This window comes from Suricata suricatta, chromosome 4, assembly GCF_006229205.1.
Source record: "Suricata suricatta isolate VVHF042 chromosome 4, meerkat_22Aug2017_6uvM2_HiC, whole genome shotgun sequence".
Taxonomy (NCBI): Eukaryota; Metazoa; Chordata; class Mammalia; order Carnivora; family Herpestidae; genus Suricata; species Suricata suricatta.
In genome coordinates this window covers 72,773,275-72,797,478 of record NC_043703.1, presented here as the reverse complement: position 1 = coordinate 72,797,478, position 24,204 = coordinate 72,773,275, and the positions used below count along the sequence as shown (strand labels likewise).

The following is a 24,204-nucleotide window of genomic DNA, read 5'->3' as shown; positions in this document are numbered from 1 at the left end:
ATATATATATATACAATGGAATATTAATCATCAATCAAAAATAATTAAATCTTGCCATTTGCAAAAAAAAAAAAAAGAAAGCTCTGAACAGGAGCTCTTCTGTCACCCCGGTACCGAGCCCAGCTCTGAGTGCATGGCAAGTGCTCAGTAAACACCTGCTGAGCGTATCTCTTTGGAGGTCTTCAGGGGTATGAGGGCTATAACACGTTTGACATTATAACTATTTTATACTTTACTGATGCATTCATTTCTTAAGTTTTCGACCCACCAGTATCTGAATGGGTTTTAGAAATCAAGGTTTGTTTGTGTGTGTGTGTGTGTGTGTGTGTGTGTGTGTGTGTGTGTGTTGAGGGTATAGCACACACACATACATCAGTGTATAGAAAGGAAATGTATACATATTAGAGCATAAAGAACCTATGAGCTCCATTTCTGAATCTTTGTCTTCCCCAAACCATGGAGCCTTATTACTTTGAATCTAACTTTTCTCATCAAATAATGGGATTGAACTAGATTATCTAAAACCTTTTTCCTATATGATACTATTTAACACATGTGAAATGTGGTCAGTGTATTATGTGGTTTACTTATATTTTATATACTAAAAATGGCACATAAATGTAGTTTTATCTATATATTAAAATAACTTTGTTTTTACAGGAAAGATGATAAAGACTATGCTTTAAAACAAATAGAAGGAACTGGGATCTCTATGTCGGCATGTAGAGAAATAGCAGTAAGTGAAGCTCTTTTTATAATCGTTATTATCATTTGACTTATGAGTGTCAGCTATGTGGTCTCTGAATTTGTAATTGTCACATATACATATTAATTGAAAATTGGTAAATATTTTTCATATCAACTATTTATAGAAAAATATATTTGTTTCCTAACAGAAGTAAAGGTGGCATGTAGTACTAGCAAAAATGTCTGTATAAATTCATTTATTGGGGAGTAAGTCAGTCTAAGTTGTTTATATAAATATGTATTTTCCTGATAAATGTCACTACATATTAAGGGTCCAGTTATTATTTCATTGGGTGCAATAAAAGTAAGCTTGTATGAATCTATATGTTCATTAAAATTAATGTTCCTATTTTAATAAGCTGAGATTGATGTCATCACTTACATGAACTTAAAATGAAATTGTGGTACTGGATATATTGTTATTTCATTGTTTCTGTTCATTTGAATATGTAAAAATATGGGCTGTTTTCTTTTGGAAACTTGGCTCTCCATATAGCAATTAGAATCTCATTTTAATCCCAAAGGAAAATATTCATGTTAATGCACTACTAAATAATTATTCACACATTTAAACTGAGTATTACTTCGATGATATTTTACTTCGGTTTTTAATATTGTAACACTATGGGTCCAAATTTATCTTTTCTGGCTATAATCAAAATATCATAGAATATATATTATAATCTTTTGTTGCTTTTACCCCTTGTATCTATCTACAGTTAATAGGGTATTGTGACCTGGATATATTAATTTAGATAATTTTACTTATTTAATAGATTCTATACCACTGGGTTTTCAGCCATTCCTTGTATGTCATGGTGACAGGAATCTAGGGTAGGTAAAAGTAAAGAAACAGAACCGTCAGGGTCCTTGGCCTTCAGCATTTATATGCTGATGAGGAAAGACACTCACATCTTATAATAATAGTGTACCAAGAACAGCGATAGAACTGTATGGAGAATGGGAAAATGATTTACATCTAACTGAGAATATCAAAGAAGGTTCCGGATTTTGGAAGACATAAGGGAAGAGTTGAGGTGAGGTAGAGGGCATTCCTTTTTAACCAAAGGTGTACCATGCTGGAAATTATCTTTCATGTAATTGATAAATTTTTAATGCTTTTGAATCTAGAGGAGGGATATCTGTACATTAACTATCAGTTCTTCCAACATCTACATTCTGTATATTCTAGTTAGTTTTAAGAATTAAATTCCATTGAACTGTGGTTAGTGATGGTAGATATCATGATAAAGATTATCTTTGGGGGGTCAGGGAATGGCAGAAAGTGGAGACAAGGGAACTTTCAGGGTTCTAGAAATGTTCTGTTCTTGGTCCTGTTCTGGATCTGGATATGTGGGTTTACTATGTGAGAACTTACTGAGCTTGCCCTTAATGGTTTGTGTGTTTTTTCTCTGTTTATTAAACTTCAACAAAATGTTTTGAAAACAAACAGCTCACCTCATTTTAGGAACAGACATTGTTCATGTGTATGTGATAACTATACAAGGTTAAGCAAAGCAAGAAATACGAACGCTTATTTTTAATGTATATGATTATGGTTCTTCAACCTAAAGTAAGCAGAAATTTTTGTTTTTGATGAGATTTACTAATTTTTCCCTCTTATGACCATTGTTTTTTGTGTCTGGCTGAAGAAATCTGTATCAACTCGTTGATTGTGAAGATTCTTTCCTGTGTTTTTTCTAAAAGCTGTATAGTTTTGGTTGTATGCTTTAGTTTGGGCTCTACTTAATTTATTTTTGTTTGTTTACGTGTGACGTACGGTTTGAGCTTTTCCTCTCCTCACACCATACAAATGTACAATTGTTGTAGCATTGTTTTTGGAGAAGATTCTTCCCCATTGGGTTGTTTGGCACCTTTGTAAAAACTGAAGTGACTATGAAAGTGGAAACTACTCCTGGGCTCTGTTGCGTTCTGCCGGTCTCTTTGTCCATCCTTACGCCATTATGAGGTCACTAGCTTTACGGCAAGATTTGAAGTAAGATTGTGTAAGGACATGAGCTTTAGTCTTCTGTTTCAGGATTGTTTGGGCTATTTTTGGTTCCTTTGCATTATCATATAAATGTTCAAATCAGCTAGTCAATTTTTATTTCTAAAATAGGCATGCTGGGATTATGGCTTGGATCAATTCAGGGAAGACTGATCCCTTAATAATATTGCATTCAATCCACAAATCTCAAAATATATACTTTCTATTTTTTAATATTTTCTTTAATTTTTCTCTACAGTGTTTTGTAGTTTTTATTTGTAGAGAAAATGAACACATTCTGTTATTCATTTCTAAGGACTTCATGTTTTTTGGCACTCTTGTAAATGGGATTACTTTAAAAAATTGTATTTCCCATTTGTTTGCTTCTATACTTAGAACTTTTAAAATATTGTTTTATATACATTTTATAGCTAAATTCACTGGTAGGTATTGGTAATTTATGCAGATTTTCTACATAAATGATTATGTCATTTATGATTTGGAATAGTTTTACTTACTTCCATCTTTTTATTTATTTTTTTTCCTTATTGCACTGACTTGGACCTTTCATATAATGTTGAAGAGTAATGACGATGGACATTTTTGACTTATTCCCTGTCTTGGGGACAGTGTTTTCAGTGTTTCGCTAGTAGGTAAAATGCCATCTATACAGTTTGTTTTGTTTCGTTTTGTTTTGTTTTTTTATAGATGCTATCAGTCAAACTTAGGAAGCTCCTAGTTTTTTCATCAGTGATATTGGATTTTATCAGATTTTTTTTTCTACATGTACTGAAATGACCCTGTAGTTCTCTTTTATTCTGTTACATTGGTAGACCACATTGATTTTTAATGTTTATCCAATTTTACATTCTTGGTATAATCTTGGTTATATATTGCTAGATTTGATTTACTAATGTGTTAAGGAGTTTTAAGTGTATGAGTTTGAAAGATGTTGGTCTAGAATTATTTTTTCTGTAGTGTGTTTGTCTTTGTTATCAAGATTATGCTGTCCTCATGAATGAAACACATTATGTAGCATTTCTTCATTCTCTGTATTCTGAGTTTCTGTAAGATTGGTGGTTTTTCTTCTATAAAGACTTGATAGAATTCACCAACTAATAATTGTTTCCTTAATAGATAAAGAGTTCTTCAGAGTTTATATTTCATCTTATGTGTGATATATTGTCTTTTTTTATCTATTTGTTTGTCTGTTTCACTCAAGTTATTTATTAGCACAAAGTTGTTCATAATATTCCCTTATCTTTTCACGTCTGTAGCTTCTGTAGTGATGTCCTGTTTCATTGAAGGTTGGTAATTTGTGCTTTCTCTATATATCATTGATCTCTACTCTTTAATATTCTTTCCCTTCTACTTTTGGCTTACATTTCTTTTTTATCTTCTTAAGGTAGAACCTTAAGTCATTGATTTTTCAATTGTTCTTTTCAATAAGAAATGAAAACTATAAATTTCCCTTTAAGCTGTATTCTACTTGCATTCCATAAGTTTTGTTACATTTTATTTTCATTATCATTTAGTACAGGATATTTTCAATTTTCTTTGTGGTTCTTTTCTTTTATTCATGGATTATTTAGAAATATATTGTTTAATTTTTTAAACATGTGTGTAACAGAATAGAAAACCTAGAAATGAACCCACAGTTGTGTGGTCAGTTAATCTTTGACAAAGGATAAATGAATTTACAGTGGGAAACACATGGTATTGGGGAAACTGGACAGCTACATGCAAAGAATATAACTGGACCACTTTTTTAAACCATACACAAAAATAAACTTAAAATGGATTAAAGACCTAAATGTGAGACCTGAAACCATGAAAATCCTTGAAGAGAGCACAGGCTGTAATTTCTGACATCATCTATAGCACCATTTTTCTAGATATGCCTCCTGAGGTACAAGATACAAAAACAAAAATAAACTATTGGGACTACATCAAAATAAAATGATTCTGCTCCGGGAAGGAAACAGCCAACAAAACTAGAAGGCAACCTACTTATTTGGAAAAACTATTTGCAAATCACATATCTAATAAAGGGTCAGTGTCCAAAATATATATAAAGAACTGATACAACTCAACACCCAAAAAACAAATAACCGAGTTCAAAAGTAGGCAAATGGTATGAGTAGGCATTTCTCCAAAGAAGACATCCAGATGGTCAACAGCCAAAAAAATGCTCAACATCACTTGTTATCAGGGAAATTCAGATCAATACTACAATGATACTTACACCTGCCAGAATAGCTAAAATCAAAAGCACAGGAAACAATAAGTGTTGGCAAGGATGTTTTAAAAAAAAAAAAAAGGAACCCTCTTGCACCATTGATGGGAATGCAAACTGGTGCAGCCACTGTGGAAAACAGTATGGAGGTTCCTGAGAAATTTAAAAATAGAACTACCCTAGGGTCACCTGGGAGGCTCACTCAGTTAAGCATCCGACTTGAGCTCAGGTCATGATCTCATGGTTTGTGGGTTCAAGCCCCACATTGGGCTCTGTGTTGACAGCTCGAAGCCTGGAGCCTGGTTCAGATTCCGTGTCTCCCTCTCTCTCTGTGTTCTTCTGCCGCTTGTGCTCTCGCGCTCGCTCTTGCTCTCTCTCTCTCTCTCTCAAAATAAATAAATATTTTTTTTTAAATTTTTATATAAAAAAATAGAACTACCTTAGGATCCAATAATCACACTACTGGGTATTTCCCCAAAAAATGCAGAAACACTTATTCAGAGGGATACATGCAGCCCTGTGTTTATTACAGTATCATTTACAGTAGCCAAATTATGGAAACAGCCCATACCTATCATCAGATCTATGGCATAAATTCAGAATTTATTATTTTTGCCATGTTAAAAAAAATTTTTTTTAATGTTTATTTATTTTTGAGAGAGAGAGGCAGAGTGTGAGCCAGGGGAGGGTCAGAAAGAGGGAGACACAGAATCCAAAACAGGCTCCAGGTTCTGAGCTGTCAGCACAGAGCCCGAGTGGGGCTCGAACCCACAAACTGCGGGACCATGACCTGAACCAAAGTCAGACACTTAGCTGACTGAGCCGCCCAGGTGCCATGTAAAATTTTAACATTATAAATCAATGTCATTTTGAGAATATTGGAGATGTTCTTACCTATTTTCTCACAGCTGTAAGTGGAATTTATTGACAAGATACAGTTTTAAATATTATTAATTTATTTTTATTTATTTGTACTTTAAGAGTTCAAATTAAGTATGATATTAGATGGCACAACTGGAATGAATTAAGTTTATAATGGATGACATATTAAGACATTTATATTTTTAGCACTGACCTTAGTACTCAGGAAATTATAAGAATTTATTTCCAGTGGAGTTAGAATTAGGTGGTTTGGGTGATGGAAACCACTATTTAAACTTATTCAGACCTTTTCTTTAATTTTTTTAACATAAAATCTTCAAAAGGGTAAAAACAATACCCTTAGAAAATATTAAGAAATGGGTAACTACGTGCTGTGGTCTCTGTACGAGATGATGAAATGCTGAAGTTCTTTTTATCAGCTTTGAAAACTGGGGGGGTGTTCCCACAGTCAGAGTACCAGGGTCCAAGTTCTGCCTATAGCACCTAAAGCCCCAGCCAGAGAAACCTGTGCTCTGCTTGGCTTGACCACTTACTAGCTTGTCCGGCCCATGGCGAGTCACTGTGTTCTTGTTTCCTCATTTGTAAAATGGTCATAGTGTCTCATAGGGTTTATTGTGAGGAGCTTAGCAGATTTCTTTGGACACAATAAACTGTAGGTAAAGGTTAGCCGCCCTCAATAATCAGTCCCCACTACTGCAGCCACAGCCTAGGATTGTCTGCTTGCTTGCATTTGTCTCCCGCTGGTCTTAGCACATTTTATGTCCAGGACCTAGTGTATCTACCACCATGGCTGGCATGTAGGAGGTATTTGGTTAATGTTAGCCCTGCTAAATGTAGCACAGCTCCCTGGTTTTTTGGAAGTACTTCAATAGAAATATTTACTTAGACGTAATTCCCCACTGAGACTCCGTTCCATCTTTAATCCCACAGTGACCCATCTCCTGATAAATCTCCCTTAAAACAATACCCAGCATAGAGTGGTTTACTTTCTGAGTAATAGTAGTTATTTATTGTACTAGTTTACCAACGCTGCCATAACAAAATACTATGGACTGGGTGGCTCAAGCAACAGAAACTAACTTTCTCCCTGGTGGAATTTGTGAGTCCACACTTGGAGAGTCTGCAGAGTTAGGTTTCTTCTGTGGCTTCTCCTGGGTTTGCAGACAACTATTCTCTGTGACCTCTTGGTTGGTCCTTTCTGTGCAAGCTGCCCTGGTGTCTCCCTGTGTGTCCTACCTAATCTCTTCTTATAAGGTCACCATTCAAATAGGATTAGGGCCACCCTAATGACCTTATTTTAACTTAATTGCCTCTGTGAAGGTCTTATGTTCAAGTACAGTCACATTCTGAGGTACTGGCAGTTAGGGCTTCACATATGAATTTGGGGAGAACCCAGTTCAGTCCATAGCACTTACTGTTACTTACTATGATAATAATGGCCCTTACTATTAATGTATTTTTAAATTATTACCTTCAAAGATTTGTTGTCTGACTCATCAGATAGCTGTTTTAAAAATAGAAGCGGATTGGTTTTTTAAGAAGTAGATTTTAAAAAAGTTTATTGTTTCTGAAAGCGATGGGGAGAGGCAGAGAGAGAGGGAGAGAATCCCAAGCAGGCTCTGCACAGTCAGCATGAAGCCCAATGAGGGGCTCTAACCCACAAACTGCGAGATCATGACCTGAGCTGTCATCAAGTATCAGATGCTTAACCAGCTGAGCCACCCAGATGCCCCAAGAAGTGGATTTTTAAAAGTAGATTGGTTTCATGATGAAAGCAGTGATCTTAGTCCATAGATCAGAAGCCAAAAGGTGTTTCGTATGATATTCTTCCTTACATTTGTATATATGTTTTTATTCACAAATTCATTATTCACCAAATACGTAATGAGTGCCCAGACAGTGTGCAAGAAGCCTAGTAGTGAGCAAGACACGGTGCCTGCTGTCCGGTTCACAGCCTCATATATGCTTAAAACACCCATGCTGTGGAGCATCATGAGAAATATCCCTCAGGGTGTTAGGTCGTGGAAGGTGCTGGGATTAGACCCCAGAGCACTGGCTTTCTGTCTTAAACGTCCATTAATTAGTTTTAAAAGCATTTAAATCCTGATTCTAACCACTACCTAGGACTATGACCATGAGCAAATTATTTAATCCCCTCAAACCACTGTTTTCTCATTTATAAAAGAGAAGTAATATAACTATTTCATATGGTAATTCATGAGTAAATGAGATAATGCATGTCGTTTGTTATGTAGCACATTATTTGGCATTATGGAAAAACTTAACAAAAAGGTTGCTGGTTGTTTGTTGATGTTTTTTTTTCTCCACTCAATACAGGAGCTAAGTACCTCATCTTGGAGGTAAAATTGAAGGGATATCTTAAGAATATCTTTATATGTAGGTTTCTAATGGAGTTTGTTATAATTTCTACCCCGATACTTTCCAGAAATGATTTGAAATAGTGCTTGAGAAGTGTGTTCCAGTCGTGACGTAATGGAGAAAACCCTTGACCCAGAACTAAGGTGAATTTAGCAGTAGGTTTAGCTCTCCAGCCAGCTGGATTATCCCGGGTGACCCCAAAGTCTAGACTTCCCCTATCAGATTCTTTGCCTTATTTATTAATTAGGAAATGGTTCATCATAGATACTGCCCTTAAGGTTTCTGAGGATTTGTGTATAATCTCTAAAGCCTCATAGCTTTGAAATTATATTCTAAAAGAAATATATAACTTGAATTTAAACTTGCTCCTGAATAAAATTAGTATCACTTTCTGGATAATAGTCGTTAATGTAAGTGATTTAATGTATAGTCCATTCATAGTCTTTCCTTTGCTGAATTCATTTTAGAGTCCCTAATATGTTGTTGACATTGCATTTATATTCTTGTTTTGGTAGCAGTGTTCTTATAAAAGGTACTGAGTCTTAAGTTCCAAGACCTTGACTTTCTCACATGGCTGTCACATACTTGGAACACATTTGGAAGCCACTGTATAAGGCAGTTTTAACTGATAAAGACATAATATCAGACTTCATGAGAAATTTTTTCTTGTCACTGTTGGAACTGTTGTTTCTTTCTTTCTTTGCTCAGTGAGGTAGGAATACTTTTTAACTAATGGAGTATTAGGGCCACTTTGGTTTTAAATGAGAAGAAAATAAAGAGATAAAAGATTTTAAATAGAAGAATGTCCTTCTAGGAAGTGAGAAAGGTTAAACCTATAAAAATGTGTTCTACTGAGGGGCGCCTGGGTGACTCAGTCAGTTAAGGACCTGACTTCAGCTCAGGTCACAATCTCACAGTGTGTGAGTTCGAGCCCTGCCTCGGGCTCTGTGCTGTCTCTCTGTCTCACGGTAATAAATAAACATTAAAAAAAAATGTGTTCTACTTAGATGCTTCTGTCTAAGTTCTTTATTATTTTATTAAAGGCTACAAAATTTTAATCAACTTTACTATATAATTTAAATGCCTGAAAAAATAGGCACCATGTCTCACAGAATTACAGATCTTAATTCCCATCTGATATTTGATATTGTATTTTCTAATGTTGCAATTAGTTTTTTTCCTAAAGAATTGTAAGCTACACAATAAGTTCAACTGTTTTATGATGTCAAAACAGACAACTAGCAAAATGGGAGAAAATATTTGGAATCATTTCTGACAAGGGATTAATATATCTATACTATATAAAGAATCACAAGAAGAAGAAAAAAACCAATTCAGAATTGGGCAAAAGACTTTGGATAGACATTTCTCCAAAGAAGGTATACAAATGACCAATCAGCACCTTAAAAAGGATGCTGAACCCATCCTTTGGGAAAGGCAAATCAAAATCACAATGAGATACTACTTCATTACAATGTGGCTGTTATTAAAGAAAAAAAAACACAAGGAAAATAGGTGTTGATGAAGATGTGGAGGGATTGAATCCCTCATGCATTGCTGATGGGAATATAAAATGGTACAGCTGCTTTGAAAACGGGTTTGGCGTTGCCTCAAAAAGTTAACCACAGGCTTCACCAGTTCCAGTCCTGGGTATATTTCCAAAGGATCAAAAGCAGAGACTCAGGTGGCTCTATACCAGTGTTCATAGCAGCAGTATTTGCAGTAGGCAAACCATGAAAACAACTCGAGGGCATTAGCAGATGAATGGATGAACAAAGGTGGTGTATACATACAACGGCATGTATTCAGCCATAAGAAAGGAAGGAAATTGTGACCCGTGCTAGTGCTACAATGTGGGTTACCCTTAAAGACAGTATGTGAAGTGAAATAAGCGAGACAAAAGGACAAATACTGTATGATTCTAATACTTAGAAGAGGTACCTAGGGTACGCAAATTGACAACGACAATGTAGAGTAGAGGTCAGCAGCATCTGAGCGGGGAGGGAAATGGGGAGTTGTTAAATGGGCACAGAGTTTCTGGTTAGGATAATAAAATAGTTCTAAAATGGATAGCGGTGATGGTTGCAAACATTCCGAATATACTTAATGCTATTGAATTTTACTCTTAAAATTGTTAAAATGGGGGTACCTGGCTGGCTCAGTTGGTTAAGCCTCCGACTTCGGCTCAGGTCAGATCTCACGTTCGTGGGTTCGAGCCCTGCATGGGGCTCTGTGCTGACAGCTAGCTCAGAGCCTGGAGCCTGCTTCTGGTTCTGTGTCTCCTTCTCTCTCTGCCCCTCCCCCTCTCATGCTCTGTCTCTCTCTGTATCAAAAATAAAATATTTTTTAAAAAATTGTTAAAATGATCATTTTAATGTTATATATTTTATCACAATAAAAAATCAAAATGAAATAAAAAACCAACTAAACAATAACAACAAAATAGATGTACTCAATTATATCCTTTCCAAACAGTTTTTCCTTATTACTGAAGCACCTCTTTGGACACTTTAAAAATAGTGTGGGTAGTTATGAGATTTTTAGGATTGGTCACCATTGGGGTTTTATTGTCTGTGAGTTACAAATGGTGTGGTTTATTTAACCTTCTTTTCATGGCAAACATTTTTAATGGATCTTCCTTATTTTGCAGTTACTTCGAGAGCTTAAGCATCCGAATGTCATCTCTCTTCAAAAGGTGTTTCTGTCTCATGCTGATAGGAAAGTATGGCTTCTGTTTGACTATGCTGAGCATGACCTCTGGGTAAGGCGGCTTGCTGCTGGACATAAAGTCCTTGGTTTTAGTTCAGAATTAAGAAGACTGAAAACAATTTTAGGGGTTTATCTTACTAAGAGATTTACCTTTTTAAAATAAAAGTAACATCATAGAATGTGGTTGATGAATTACCAAGACTAGGATAATTTGCATTGTATTATTACTGTTTGGTCTTATCATTTTGATCTTTGTAACATGCCACAGAAAACAGAATCTAAAAAGTATACACAGCTATTCAGTATTGTGTGCTAGCGAAAGATTTCTGATAAAAGTTTTTGGGTAACTAATAGCCATTTTGTTATAGAATTTAAGAGCAGCATGCTTCCTTTTACTCTGTGAAGGAATATAAAATGAGAAAGTGGTATCTGTGTGTAGGGAGACAAATATGTTCTATTTGGAAGACTAGACGTTCTGTTATTCTGTTGTTATATGATGCTAGGCACATCTCTTAATGGCTCTGAAGTTGTAGGCCCCCCCCACCCCAATCTGTAAAATGTGATACTTTTCCTGCTTTTTTATAAGACTTTTGGGAAGAGCAATTTTGTATTTGAAAAGCTTTATAAGCTAAGTGTACTATACAAATCTAACATACTGTTAACCATTTACTGGATATTATTTACACTTAATACTCTGTATTCTAATGTATTTCTCATTTCCACAAACAGAAGTTCAATATTATACTTACTTGAATTGGGCATGGTCTCATTTAGGAAGAATTCTTTGTGGAAGAGAGCTTCCGATCAAATCCTTATAGATTCTCAAACTCAAGTAATTACAGTCTATTAGATTAGTTTTATTAGGTTAGCTAATATGATGACAAAAATGATGTTTATAAAAGTTATTATAAATTGAGAATGTAAATTTCTCTTGGCTAAATAGCTGAAATACAACTAACTCAATATTTTGCATTTACTCAGTAGATTGTTTTTAAAATTGGTATTTACGAAAGTCTTGGGCGACTATAAAATTTACTCTGTTAAACATAACAGTTATGTTTTTTGAAAGTCTGAAATGCAATCTTGGGGAAAAGAGTTTATGACATACAAAATGAAGTCTGTAGCAAGATAGCCAAAATAATTCTGAAATAGACTCACATAACTTATATGCTGATCAATCTTGTGTAAAGAACATGTTAACACAGACCACACATAGTTTAGAAAATACAACAAGTAAACAGAAACCCAGTATTACCTCGAGTTAATTCGTTAACAAGTACTTCACTTCTGTGAACTCTATTTTTTCTGATATTTAAGAAGTAATTCAATAAGATCTATAAATATTTCATTGTGCTTTGTATTTATATTTCTATAAATTTATATTTCTATAAATTTATATTTCTATACTGGCTGTGCATTTATTGTGATAAATAAAGGAAAAAACATATATGCAGATCTTCCTTGACTCATGATGGAGTTACATCCTAATAAATGCATTGCAAATTGAAAACCCATTAAGTTAAAAGTATATTTAATACACCAAACCTCCTGAACATCGTAGCATAGCCTAGTCTACGTTCAGTGTGCCGAGAACACTCACATCCACCTCCTGCTGGGTACAGTCTCCTAACACAGAGCCTGATTTGTAAGAAAGTGCTGGGTACCTCCTGCCACCAATTGAATAGCATACTGAAAGGGAGAAGCAGAATGATTGTGTGAGCATGGAGTGGTTCTGCGTCCCACCTGGCCTCACGGGTGAGGATTGTGCCGTGTGCTGCGAGCCTGGGAAAAGATCAAATTTCAAACTTCCAAGTGTGGTTTCTGCTGAATACTCACCACTTTTGCTCCATCATCACATTAAAAAATCCTCAGTTGAACCATTGTAAATCAGGATCATCTAGATTGATATGCAAGGGATTATAATATTCTGGCTCAATTTCCGGTATCTTCCAAATAATTTACATTTTTCATTCAGCTGCAGTTTGTAAATTTAAAAACAAAATTTTGAAGTAAAACTAATACAAGTGAGGAGTAAGTAGTAATACTGTTCAGAAGTAAGTTTAGCTTCTGAAAATAGTAAAAGAGTTTTAAACTCTTTTGCTAATTTCCATAATTAGCCTCATTTACATAATTTTAACTTTAAACAGATTTCAGAAATGGAAACTACTTTCAGATTTATAAGAAATATTTTCATTCTGTAGATTACTGTTTTCCATGAGTAAATGCAGTTTGATTCAAATTATTTTTATAAGTTACCTATGAAGAATTGTTTTTGAACTGAAAGTAGATATCAAATTTTCTCTTCTATGAAACTATTGTCCAAAGTCAATACTCTTGTAAATATTTTTGTTGTTCACTACTGTTCTTTTAAAATAAATCTGATCAAATCAAATTGGGATTCTGTTATTAAAAATTTATTAAATTGGGGTGGCCAGTATTGAATTGAACACTCATTCTCAAGACTAACATGACATCAGATTATATGACCCAAATTTATAGGCTGGTTTATAAACATAATTTGTAATGAAACATGATTTGTATAGTCGAACATAGGAGATAGGATCGTATTCAGTATAATTTCCAGCAGGCTAGTATGTGATATTTAATTTCACGTGTCGGTATAATAATTATACTTTCACAAATTATCCTGCATGCAGTGTTCCCAGATGTGTATACATAGGCTTTATTGTCCTCTTATTAGGACTGATTTAAGTCAAATAAGTGCTTTTAATCTTCATTTTAATAAAAATAAAATAATTCGGTTTACTAAAACCTCCTTTATCCATTTCATTTTCTTATTTTAATTAGCATATTGAAATTAATTAGCTAGGGTAAGGCATCAGAGGGTAACAAAAACAGTTGTATTAAAAAGAGTCATTTAAAAAAATCACTTAGGTGTTGGTGAAATTTCATGATAAGCACACTGCATATTTGTTATATAGCCCTGGAAGAAAAATGAAGGTAAGAGATTTCCCTGATGTAGTTTTTTGTAGTTATAAAATATTGATGAAAAGAAGTACTTTGTTAAACCCTAACAAAAACGTTAACTGAAGGGGTTAGCCTAACTAGCTTAGCCAATAGAGCGTGCAACTCTTGATCTTGGAGTTGTAAGCTTGAGCCCAATGTTGAGTATAGATATTACTTAAAAATGTTAACTGAAGAAATGCATATCGCATTATTTATTGTACCTCCTCTACATCTTCTTTTATTCTCACTCTGGCAGGTTTTAATTTTTAAAAATAATGATGTATAAATCTATTTTTATTGAGCTCTGAAAACCACTAACTCTTCTTAAGGTAAACAGACTTTATTTTCACACCACATCTTAGGATATGTGACAGGACATTTCCTGATTATTGAGTTTAGTTCTATTTTGTTTGACTGTTTTAAAATGCTTTGGGAAAATAACACAGAAAAAAATTATTATGCCGCTAATAAAGTATCAATTAATCATACTACATGCATGCTGACTGATAAGCTTTTACTTTCCCACCAGGTTGTTCTTTGCTATATATTTTTTCTTTGGAAACTAAAGCTTCTTCACTCATGAATTACTAGTTGTTCCTTATCCTCTTTCTACTTTCTATATCATAAGAAAACAGGAAGTGAAAATGTTGACCTATAATATAAAATATGTCAGTCCTGTTTTAATTACATTTACTAATTTCAAGAATATGCTCCATATTCACTCATAAATACTGCTCAGGAGTTCATTCTTAGGCACACAAGGTACTAGGCATAGGCCTATTGTTACACACAGTGCAGTTGACTTCAGCTGACTTGTAGGTGTTCTTGCAGTTTAAGAGTGCTTTAATTAAAATGAAGAAACCTGTCCAGAGATTTTGAAACACTGGATCTTGTTTTTGTTGAGGTACATTTATTTATAAAGCAATTTTGCTGTTTATAAAATGGTACCGTGTTTTACCGGATATCCACTAATACTGTTCCTAGAAAATTTTTAATGAATAGTACAAGGCTGTTTTTTCTCATCTGAATTTTTCCTATTTCTAAATATTTCCAGTGTAAACTGGCCATTTACATGTTATTTGTGTATGTTTCTGTATATTTTATTGAAATGATTTCCCTATTGGCTTCCTTTATAATCCATTTATTATAAATAGGTAACACATCTATGCTAGGTTAGCCAATGCATAAGTATCTCTTGAAATGTGTTCTTTTTGTTTTCTTTTCATTTAATTAGTACAGATAAAAAAGATTCTGTTCTTGGAAATTTCTACCAGGTAACAAGGGTCAAATATATTACTTTTAAAATAAAATCACATTGTTCTCATCATCTCTGTCGTAATCATTTATTTTCTGAGACATGATCATATTCATAGGAAATGAAATTTTAGCTCCAGTTATTAGGAAATTTTAAATTTATGTTATCCAGCAGAATATGAAATTCTATTTTCGATATCTTTGAGAATCCCTGAGCGTTAGGAAAATATCATACATCACGTGATCTTTCCCTCTTTTCTTTTTAAGCTTCTGGTGATATTTTTCTTTCTTTCAGCATATAATCAAGTTTCACAGAGCTTCTAAAGCAAACAAGAAGCCAGTTCAGTTACCTCGGGGAATGGTGAAGTCACTATTATATCAGATCCTAGATGGGATTCACTACCTGCATGCTAACTGGGTGTTGCACAGGGATTTGGTAAGTCGATATGTAGTTAGGTTTAAGCAGAAGGATGCACTTATAGTTGGTTGATTTTTTTCTAGCTGTCTCTACATACCAGTGCTGCATAGACTTGCAAACCTCGTAGAGGGAGTGAGAGTGCTGGAGTCTCATAACATAGTCTAGCTTTGTGCTGTTTACATTTTGCCTCCTTCTTCTCTGACGTATGCTGGCAGGGGTTCACTGAAGAGGTGAACAAGGGCACGTTTGTTTTCCTAACCTTTGTTTACTTTTAAGTTTATAAATGAAGTCTTGACTTGTTTTACATTGATTATTAGATGCTAAGCAAACTCTAGAAATTGATATGTTTATGAATAACTTGGAAATGAAACTTTGGAGCCTACTGCAACTAAGTTATGTATTAGAAGAGGAGATATTAATTCAATCTGCTTTTTTTTTTAACGCTTGTTTATTTTTTGAGAAATAGAGATCAATCCACTTATTTTTTTAAGCCCCACTATATTAATAGCAGTCTTTTTACCAGTAATGTTTACTCATCATAACTGAGTGCATTATTGAGAAGCCTTACCATGTTAAGGCACATTAAATTCTTAAGAATTTAGAAACTTCACAAATTGGCTTTCTTATTTTTATTTTACATGGCAGAATAATGTATGCCTTTTTATAAAACCCATCTAGCATTAAGTTTTTCGTTAAATTGTGCATTGTTCATTTATCTTCATGGGTGTAAATTATTTACATCTCAAATTCCCCATATTGATAATTACATTGTGCTTTTGTTGTTCTTTTCTTTGTAAAGCTGGTAACTATAGTAAAGTTCATAACAGTGCCTTCATTCCAAACAGTTATAAACACAGTGCCGGAAATGATGGTTTGGTGTCACTCACATGTGTTACGTGGGAAAACCCCTGTAGACTTTGCAATGGAGCTGTCCGCCCCTCGCACGCAGTCCTGAGCTGCTCTGTGTCTGCCCCTTGCACGTAGTCTTTCTCAGCTGCCCTCTATTTAATACCTTCACATCATAGGTTTCTAGTACTTTCATCCATTTTCAATAAATCTCCTTACAATATGGTTAATGAACTTATTTTATCTCCAGGTCTCATACACAGAAAGCATTTAGACTAGGACTGATAACATCAGAAATTTGGTTGAAGGAACTTTTTTCCTGATGCAAATTTTATTTTAATATTATTAGGGTATTTTATTCACAGTGGATTAACAGAGAAGTAAGACAAATCCATTGGCTGGTTATGAAGCTGAAAATAAATTTCGATTTTTAGGGGAGTCAACTTAGGGAAAAACCATTACTATTACTTTTGAGCTACTGACCTTTTTTATGATCTCCAAAAGAATAAAATATGGCAAAAGGGCATTTTTCTCTAATTATGCTGAGATGACACTACATTTTTTTTATTGTAAATTATTTTTCATCATTAAAATATGTCTGTTACTAGATGAATACAAACTGAATACAAATCAGTATTTAAATTATTATATTAATATGTAATATATTTGAACCACTTACAGTAATATCAGCTACAGTAGTGGAAATAATTATAAAGTTTAATTTTTTAAAAATTTCTCTTTTGGGAAAGCTCTTTCTATTTGTGCAGCATAAACAAGTTCTCTTTGACCCAGAGATCGTGTAGGACACGTCATTTTGGAGATCCTTGTTTGTTAGTGGCATGCTGAGAGGTGGGGGCCAGTGGGAGCAGTACGCCCTAGCAAAGGGGCGCACTGCCTGAAGGTGATTTAAAAACAATAATGAAACAGAGTTTTATTTAAAAAAAAACAAAAAAAAAAACGGGAGATACCCAGGTAGCTCAGTGAAGCGTCAGGCTTCAACTCAGGTCGTGATCTCATGGTTCGTGAGCTCAAGCCCCTCATCAGGCTCTCTGCTGTCAGCGCGGAGCCCGCTTTGGATTCTGTGCTCCCCTCTTTCTTTCTCCTTCCCTTCCCCTGCTCACGCTCCCTCTTTCAAGAATGAATAAACAATTTTTTTTAAAAGAGAGAAACAGAGGAAAAGAAATTACTTTCTATTGTCCCCATATGCTGGCAGTTGTGAACAGTGACAGTGATAAAACATTCACTGAGCAAACCATTTCCTCTCCTCTACCCCTCTTCTGTGCCACTGCTGTGTTTAGTTGTCTCTTTGTCCAAAGTATTTGCCGACCTGTGATGTATTGTCTGAGTACTGCTACCTCCTTTGATTTCCCCATTGAGAGTGAGAGCTCCTGAGCCATTTGCCTGTGACTCCTTACACCTAACTCTTCTGACATCGCAGACATGGGGGCCACTGGACCATTGTCATTAAGGTGCCAGCCTCTGCCCCAGTCTGGATCTTACTGGCTCTGGTGCTTACTTCTTCAGTTAGTCCTCAGTTTCTGTAAGAAAGGTTCATTATCATAGTTGTTTTTGTTTTTTTTTTTAATGTGTCCACCTTCCTGCTAACTAAAAATTGAACTTTGGGGTTTTGATGTTGTGTAGTACTCAACTATAATTATATTAGATATTCCTGTCTGTAGCAGAAAAGTATTTACTCCAAAGAATGTTCTTCAGAAGCTTGTAACTTGACTTTAACTCTTTCTCAAATATTGTTATTTTCAGATGAAATATTTATCCTATTAGAACAAATATAATTAATAGCTAATTATATTCCTTGTTTCTTTCCAGTCAGGTTTAGATGAAATGTGGCAATACTGACATTAAGAGACCTATGTAAGATTTCTAATGTTATGAGTTGCTGACATGCCACCAGAAATCTCATACTAAGATGGATTATTGGCACAGACTCCCTAAAAATAGCATTTTAATAGTGCCCAAGAATGTTATTGAAGGTTTGATTAATAAAATTGTCTTCATTATTAATAGAAATAATGGCTTGAGATGGTGGAATAGTTCTTTGATATGCGCAGTTGAACTTTAACAATTAATAATCCTTTTTAATAAATAAAGATTAATTTTGCCATTATTAATCATCACACAGTAGCAGATCAGTAACTGGGGTCAGTCATCCTTGGTGGGAAATAGAGATTTGATCATTCTGGAACTCTGGTTGGTCTGAAGTCAGTGATAATTGCATATGTGTGTGGATGTTTTATGAAGAATGGGCCTGAGGGGCACCTAGGTGGCTGAGTCGATTAAGCATCTGACTTGGTCTCAGCTCCAGTCATGATCTCACAGTGTGTGAGTTCGCAAAGTGGGCAGTGCAGAGCGCACTTAGGATCCTCTCTCTCTGACCCTCTGCTGCTCACACTCTCTCTCAAAATAAATAAATAAACTTTAAAAGAAGAAGAAGAAGAGTGGGCCTGAAAGGAAACACATGAAATATTTATTTTTGTGAGATAATTTATGAGTCTAAACCAAACTTTTTTAGTTTTAGAACATTAAAATGTGTATGTATAAATTGGTTTGCTTTTATACTTAATCTGCTTGCTGTAATTCATGATAAAAAAAACAAAAATGTATGTATTAGCTTTGTTTGTCCCTTTAACTACACTCTTTTCCCTTTTTTCTTTTATTCTCCTCTCTTGAGAAATAAAAATAGTTTGACCAACAGGCTATAGTCCTGGTCTGGCCTTACCATTTATATTAAGATCCTCCAGAGAAATAGAATGTGTTTGTGTGGAGAGACAGAGAATTATTTTAAGGATTTCCCTCAGGCAAATTGTAGAGGCTCGGTGAGTCCATAATCTCCAAGATAGGCCAGAAGGCTGAAGACTAAGTGGAAGAGTTGCAGAAAAGTCCAGACACAGTCTGCTGGCAGAATTCTCTCTTACTCAGGGTAAATTAGTCTCTGCTCTGTTATGGCCTTGGCCTTCCACTGGATGGACAAGGCCCACCCGTGACATGGAGGATGAGCTGCTTTTCTCAAAGTCTACCAATTTAAATGTTAATCTCATCTAAAAACACCCTCACAGAAACATCCAGAAAAGGTTTGACCAGCTATCTGGGCACCATGGCCCAGCCAATTTGACACGTAAAATAACCATTCTACACAAATAAGTAAACAGAGGCACAAAGTTGAAGGAATATGGGACCAGTTAATTCCAATTTTTATCCCTCAGGTATCTGCTTATATAAAAAAGGAATATTGGGTTAAAGAATATTAAGCTTTTTTTGTCTGATACTATAAGGAGGAACTAAGTGTGAAATCTTAATGAAAACTTTGAATAAAGATATGATTAAGTGAGTTAGAGTAAGGAAAAGTTTGAAGTCTGTTGGATTGAGTTGGTGGTTTTTCTGAGCACAAATAAAAAAACATTAAACACCAAAATCCTATTTGATACTTTCTGTGTAGAAGCAAAAGTTTGATTTGGCAGTGGGATCTGAAGTCTTTCCTTAGAAGGTTGTCTGTCCTCTTTGACTGAGTTAAAGCACAGTGGCAAGGCCATGAGGAGTTGTCACTACCAACGCCTCTACTGTGACCATTTCAGGACACCCAGCCTCCCAGCCAACCCACTTTTTGTCTGTCCTCTTTCAGTAGAAATAACTTTCTAAATTTAAGGTTGGTTTTCTTGTGCAGTTGTGAAATAAATTTCTAAGTCAGGTTTCTTAACTAGGAAAAATCCTGTGATTGGATTAAAATGTGAAGATCTCTGTCAAGACTATGCATGCTAGTATTTGTGAATTGCAGTGAAAGCTGGCTTTAATCATTTTTCCTTTCATCTCACTCCGTATACCTGTTTCTAGCCAACTCAGATTGCCCTGCTCCCCCTGGCCATCTGTAACATTTAATGTTCTGTTCTTGCTCTAAATCTCTGCCTCTGCTGCCTCACCAGTCAAGTCCTCCCTCATCACCCTGGCTGGGAGGGAGAATGTTTACATCTCAAGTCCCATAGCACTTACTTTCAACTACCCAAGGGGCACTTACCTAGTTTTGGTAATATGTTCTCATTTCGTTGTATTTCATTGAGGGCAAAGACTGGGTTCATATGTGTGTTTCCCTCCTAGTGCCTAGCAGACTACACAGTTGGTGTATACAGTATAGTTTATGTTTGTTGAATGAACAAACGAGCTCATTTGTAGCAGAAACAAAGTGGCTTCCAAGGTTATTCTCTATCCGTTATTTCTGCTACTACCTGATATTTGTTTCTCCCTGTCTATAGATGTGTGCATACTCTTGAGTTTCTTCTTTTTCCTATCTACCCTCTTATCACTGTTATGGTTTACTGCAGTGAAAAGACAACAAAACAAAACAAAAACTTGGTTTCATAATTTTTAATTCTTTCCAGCAGCCTTCCTCTTTCTGCCTAAAAGAATTCAGCTCTTACCAGTCAGTCCAAAGACCATTCAGCCAATGATATTATTGATCTCTTGATTTCTTTTATCACACTCTTTTTCTGCCCAGTATTTTTGTTTTACTCTGTGAAACCTGTTTCCTGACCATTTTTACCTATTCCTGTTCCCTTTATGTCATTTATTTTTTCCAGTGTTTTTCTTAATCTTATGGTTGGGACATCTCCATCATAGTTCATTTACATCCCTAACTTTTTTCAAAAATGTCTTCAAGTCCCGAGTGTGTGAATTATTCTTTACTTATAGACACAGCAGCAATACCTACCTTGTGAACATACCAGCTGTTGTGAACTTGCAACTCTGATTTCATTTTTATACTACATTTAACTGACTGGTTCATTACTGATCACAAGGTAAATACTTTAATCTCTAGCTAATAGAATTTTAATTTTCTTGTACACTTAGTGTTGGCTGAATTTTATGCTTTTGTTGAAAATACTCATCCACCCATACCAGACAGACCATAGAAATAGTTTACACTTAAACTCTAAATGTTAAGGAATTGGGCTTTCAACATATTTCCTAAGGAACTTCGGAAAGTTGAGAACTAGTTAATAAAACTGGCCAACCGACCATTAATTTTTTTTAAGTATATATCAAGTTCTCATGGTCATTAATCTGTTCCACTTTTTTAAAAAGATGATATTCAAAATTTATTTTAATTATTACCTTAATGGTTTTAGCATAATGGTAATTAATTTGGAACTAGCAGGCACATAACAGTGTGCTCACCTTGTTGCTCTAAGTGGAGCATAATATGGAGTGAAAGATACTGTAACTTTTCATCAGTTTTTTTTTTCTTTTTTCATTCAAGCTGAATTACTAGGCTGTATATGAAATTTGGAGTGCTTTGTTGGAGTACCGCAACAATCTGTCATAATCACTCTTGCCCTAAAGCACATCAAAACAGTTTTTAATGCCACAGTAAAATTTCTTAGAAAACAAGTCTCTACAGAGATTTCCTTTAGGAGTACCCCAGTGGAGATGTGCCCCTGGGAGAAGTAGATGAAGTACGGCAGCCCCATGGGCCGCAGTATGCACATACCTACACGCCATTTCAAAGCTGTCATCTGACGCACAAGAAAAACCTGAGTGCTGTTGCCTGGCATTGGGCTTTAATTATACTGGGTAACTTGGAGTCACTTGGTGGGGCTTCAGGTGTCCTCGGTGAGGGATGTGTTGGTTTCCTGGTAACCATCAAATAAGATCAAAATCTCTTGAGTGAGCCATTGACTCAAACTCAATTTCATAGATGGCCTGCTTTATCTTGGCATCTTATGTAGTGATGGTAGTGTGATGGATTATTGGGGTATTCTGGGTCTGATTCTCTTTACTTGAGTGACTGATTGCCCGGTTTACTAATTTTGCTTACTAAACACCATATATTTGCTCATGGTGATATGGTTGGTTTTGAAGTGCATTTTTTATTGTCTGCTGAATTCGGTTGCTAATAAGTGGAAAAACTGAGAAGCAAAGAAGTTAAATGACTTGATTCTGGCTACTTGGAGAACTGTAACAAAGCTGGATCACTAAGTTTAGGAATTTTTCTTCTAGGTTGGTGAAATTTAAATTGCAGGTTTTAAACCATAAGTGAGTCAAGAAAGCACACAACAGACAACGAGCCTTTTTTTTTTATTTTATAGGTTTTTAGTGGGATAGAATAGAAAAAATATCAGAGTGTATCATATGTATTAAGGCCAGTTGTTTCATGAAAGTTTTGTTTCACTTGTATATGTTTATATGGGAATATGGTCATTTAATATTATTTTCTTCCTGTGGGTGGTCTTCAAAAAGGGTATTTGATATGGTTAGGAAAAGAGGAAAAAACTTAGTCAAATCTTTAGAAAACACTCCCAAATTATAAGTACTTCATTGTTTTGTGCAAACTCCTTGACAGTGATGATAAAATTATTTTGAATGGCAGCATTTTGAATGCTTCCTTTAGGGAAGCAATTTTCCGAGTAGGGTTTATAAATGGGTGGGAGAATTTCAGACAGAGTTCACTTTCTTCCTTTAATATCTTTTAAATTGTCTGAATTGTTTGCAGTTAACGTATATTATGGTCATAATCAGAAAAAAGTGTTTCATCTGGACTAGAAACTGAGGAAAATATTTAGTCTGTTATTGAAGTTCATACATAATATTCAATGTAGTCTAGGTATTTATATGTTGGTAAAGGATGATGCTACTAAAGAAAAAAGGAAAAAACGTGCATAGCCTTTCTTTCTGCCCAAAAAGAAGGGCCAGTCAGTCTTCAGAGGCAAGAATAACAAGCAGAAAGGACCCTGAGGTGACTCACATGCTGGAACAGGCCAGCAACCAAATCGTTGAGGAGCCTTCCTGGATTTGCCACCTCCGTTCTCTGTGCTTTAGCGTCCATAAGATGAGTATGGTGACCATGTGAAGCATGTTTCTTTAAAACAGATTTTGGGAAGAAAACTGCTTTGGGAAATGTCTGGTTTAATCATGCGTATTACTTGAGATTTCTTTTGTTTATTGCGAGTTCCAGTGATTTACTCTAATTTTCTTTTGTTTAACTGTGTAGCATTAAGATTGTATCCATACAATTTAGATTTGAGGATAAAGCATGGGTTTTATCGATAACTGATGGAGGCAAACTTAAATGAGGTTTCCATTGATTTTGATTATCATTGTGAATGTTGTGCTTGTTCTAAAGCGAATTTATTTAAATGACCAATTGGAAATTTTCCTTGAAAATATTTGATTGTAAACAGTGTTTGGTTTCTTAACAAATGCTACATTTGCTTAATTTTGATATTAATGGTGAGCATACACAATAGACTGCATTCTATTATTTGTAAATAATGAAAAAGTAGCCCACTTGATTTTATTAAATGGCAACTGCAAATGTCATACATTTTTTATAGGCACGTTACAGGTTGGCAATAAAAATGCTGTTATATGGTTTGCATATTGCTTGTTAGGTTATTTTTTCTTAGATTCTGAATAATTTTTTTTTTTAGTTTTAATTTTTTTTTATTTAAAAATTTTATTTTTTTTTACTTTATAAAGTTTCATATTTTTTAACATATGCAATTATTTTCCATCATTTACAATACAGTAGTTGCAATGACACTCCAAACAGAAAAGCAAAGTAAAAAATCAAGACACCAACTTCTGTTTCATGTAATTAGACTTATACAGAAATTAGAAGGTTAAGTAACAACTAGTTAATCACCTAATTTCACAGCTATCTGAAGTGGCAATCGTTATATAGCAGCTTATCTATGATACATTCAAGATAAATGATACAATATATTACTTGTTCATAGGCTACAACACAGCCTGCTTAATACCTTTCCTTAA

At 34.8% G+C, this 24,204-nt stretch overlaps 1 protein-coding gene across 4 annotated transcripts in view; it reads left to right on the top strand.

Moving 5' to 3' along the window:
• The window catches only part of CDK8 (cyclin dependent kinase 8), a 115,257-nt gene that overhangs the window by 57,315 nt on the left and 33,738 nt on the right, over positions 1 to 24,204 (top strand). For 3 of the 4 annotated variants that reach the window (XM_029936930.1, XM_029936929.1, XM_029936928.1), the window contains exons 2-4: positions 661 to 736; positions 10,882 to 10,992; positions 15,457 to 15,597. In XM_029936930.1, the coding sequence (XP_029792790.1) occupies positions 661 to 736; positions 10,882 to 10,992; positions 15,457 to 15,597 (328 nt within the window). Of the gene's footprint in view, positions 1 to 660; positions 737 to 10,881; positions 10,993 to 15,456; positions 15,598 to 24,204 lie in introns of those variants that run through there. The other variant, XM_029936932.1, reaches the window with a different exon arrangement.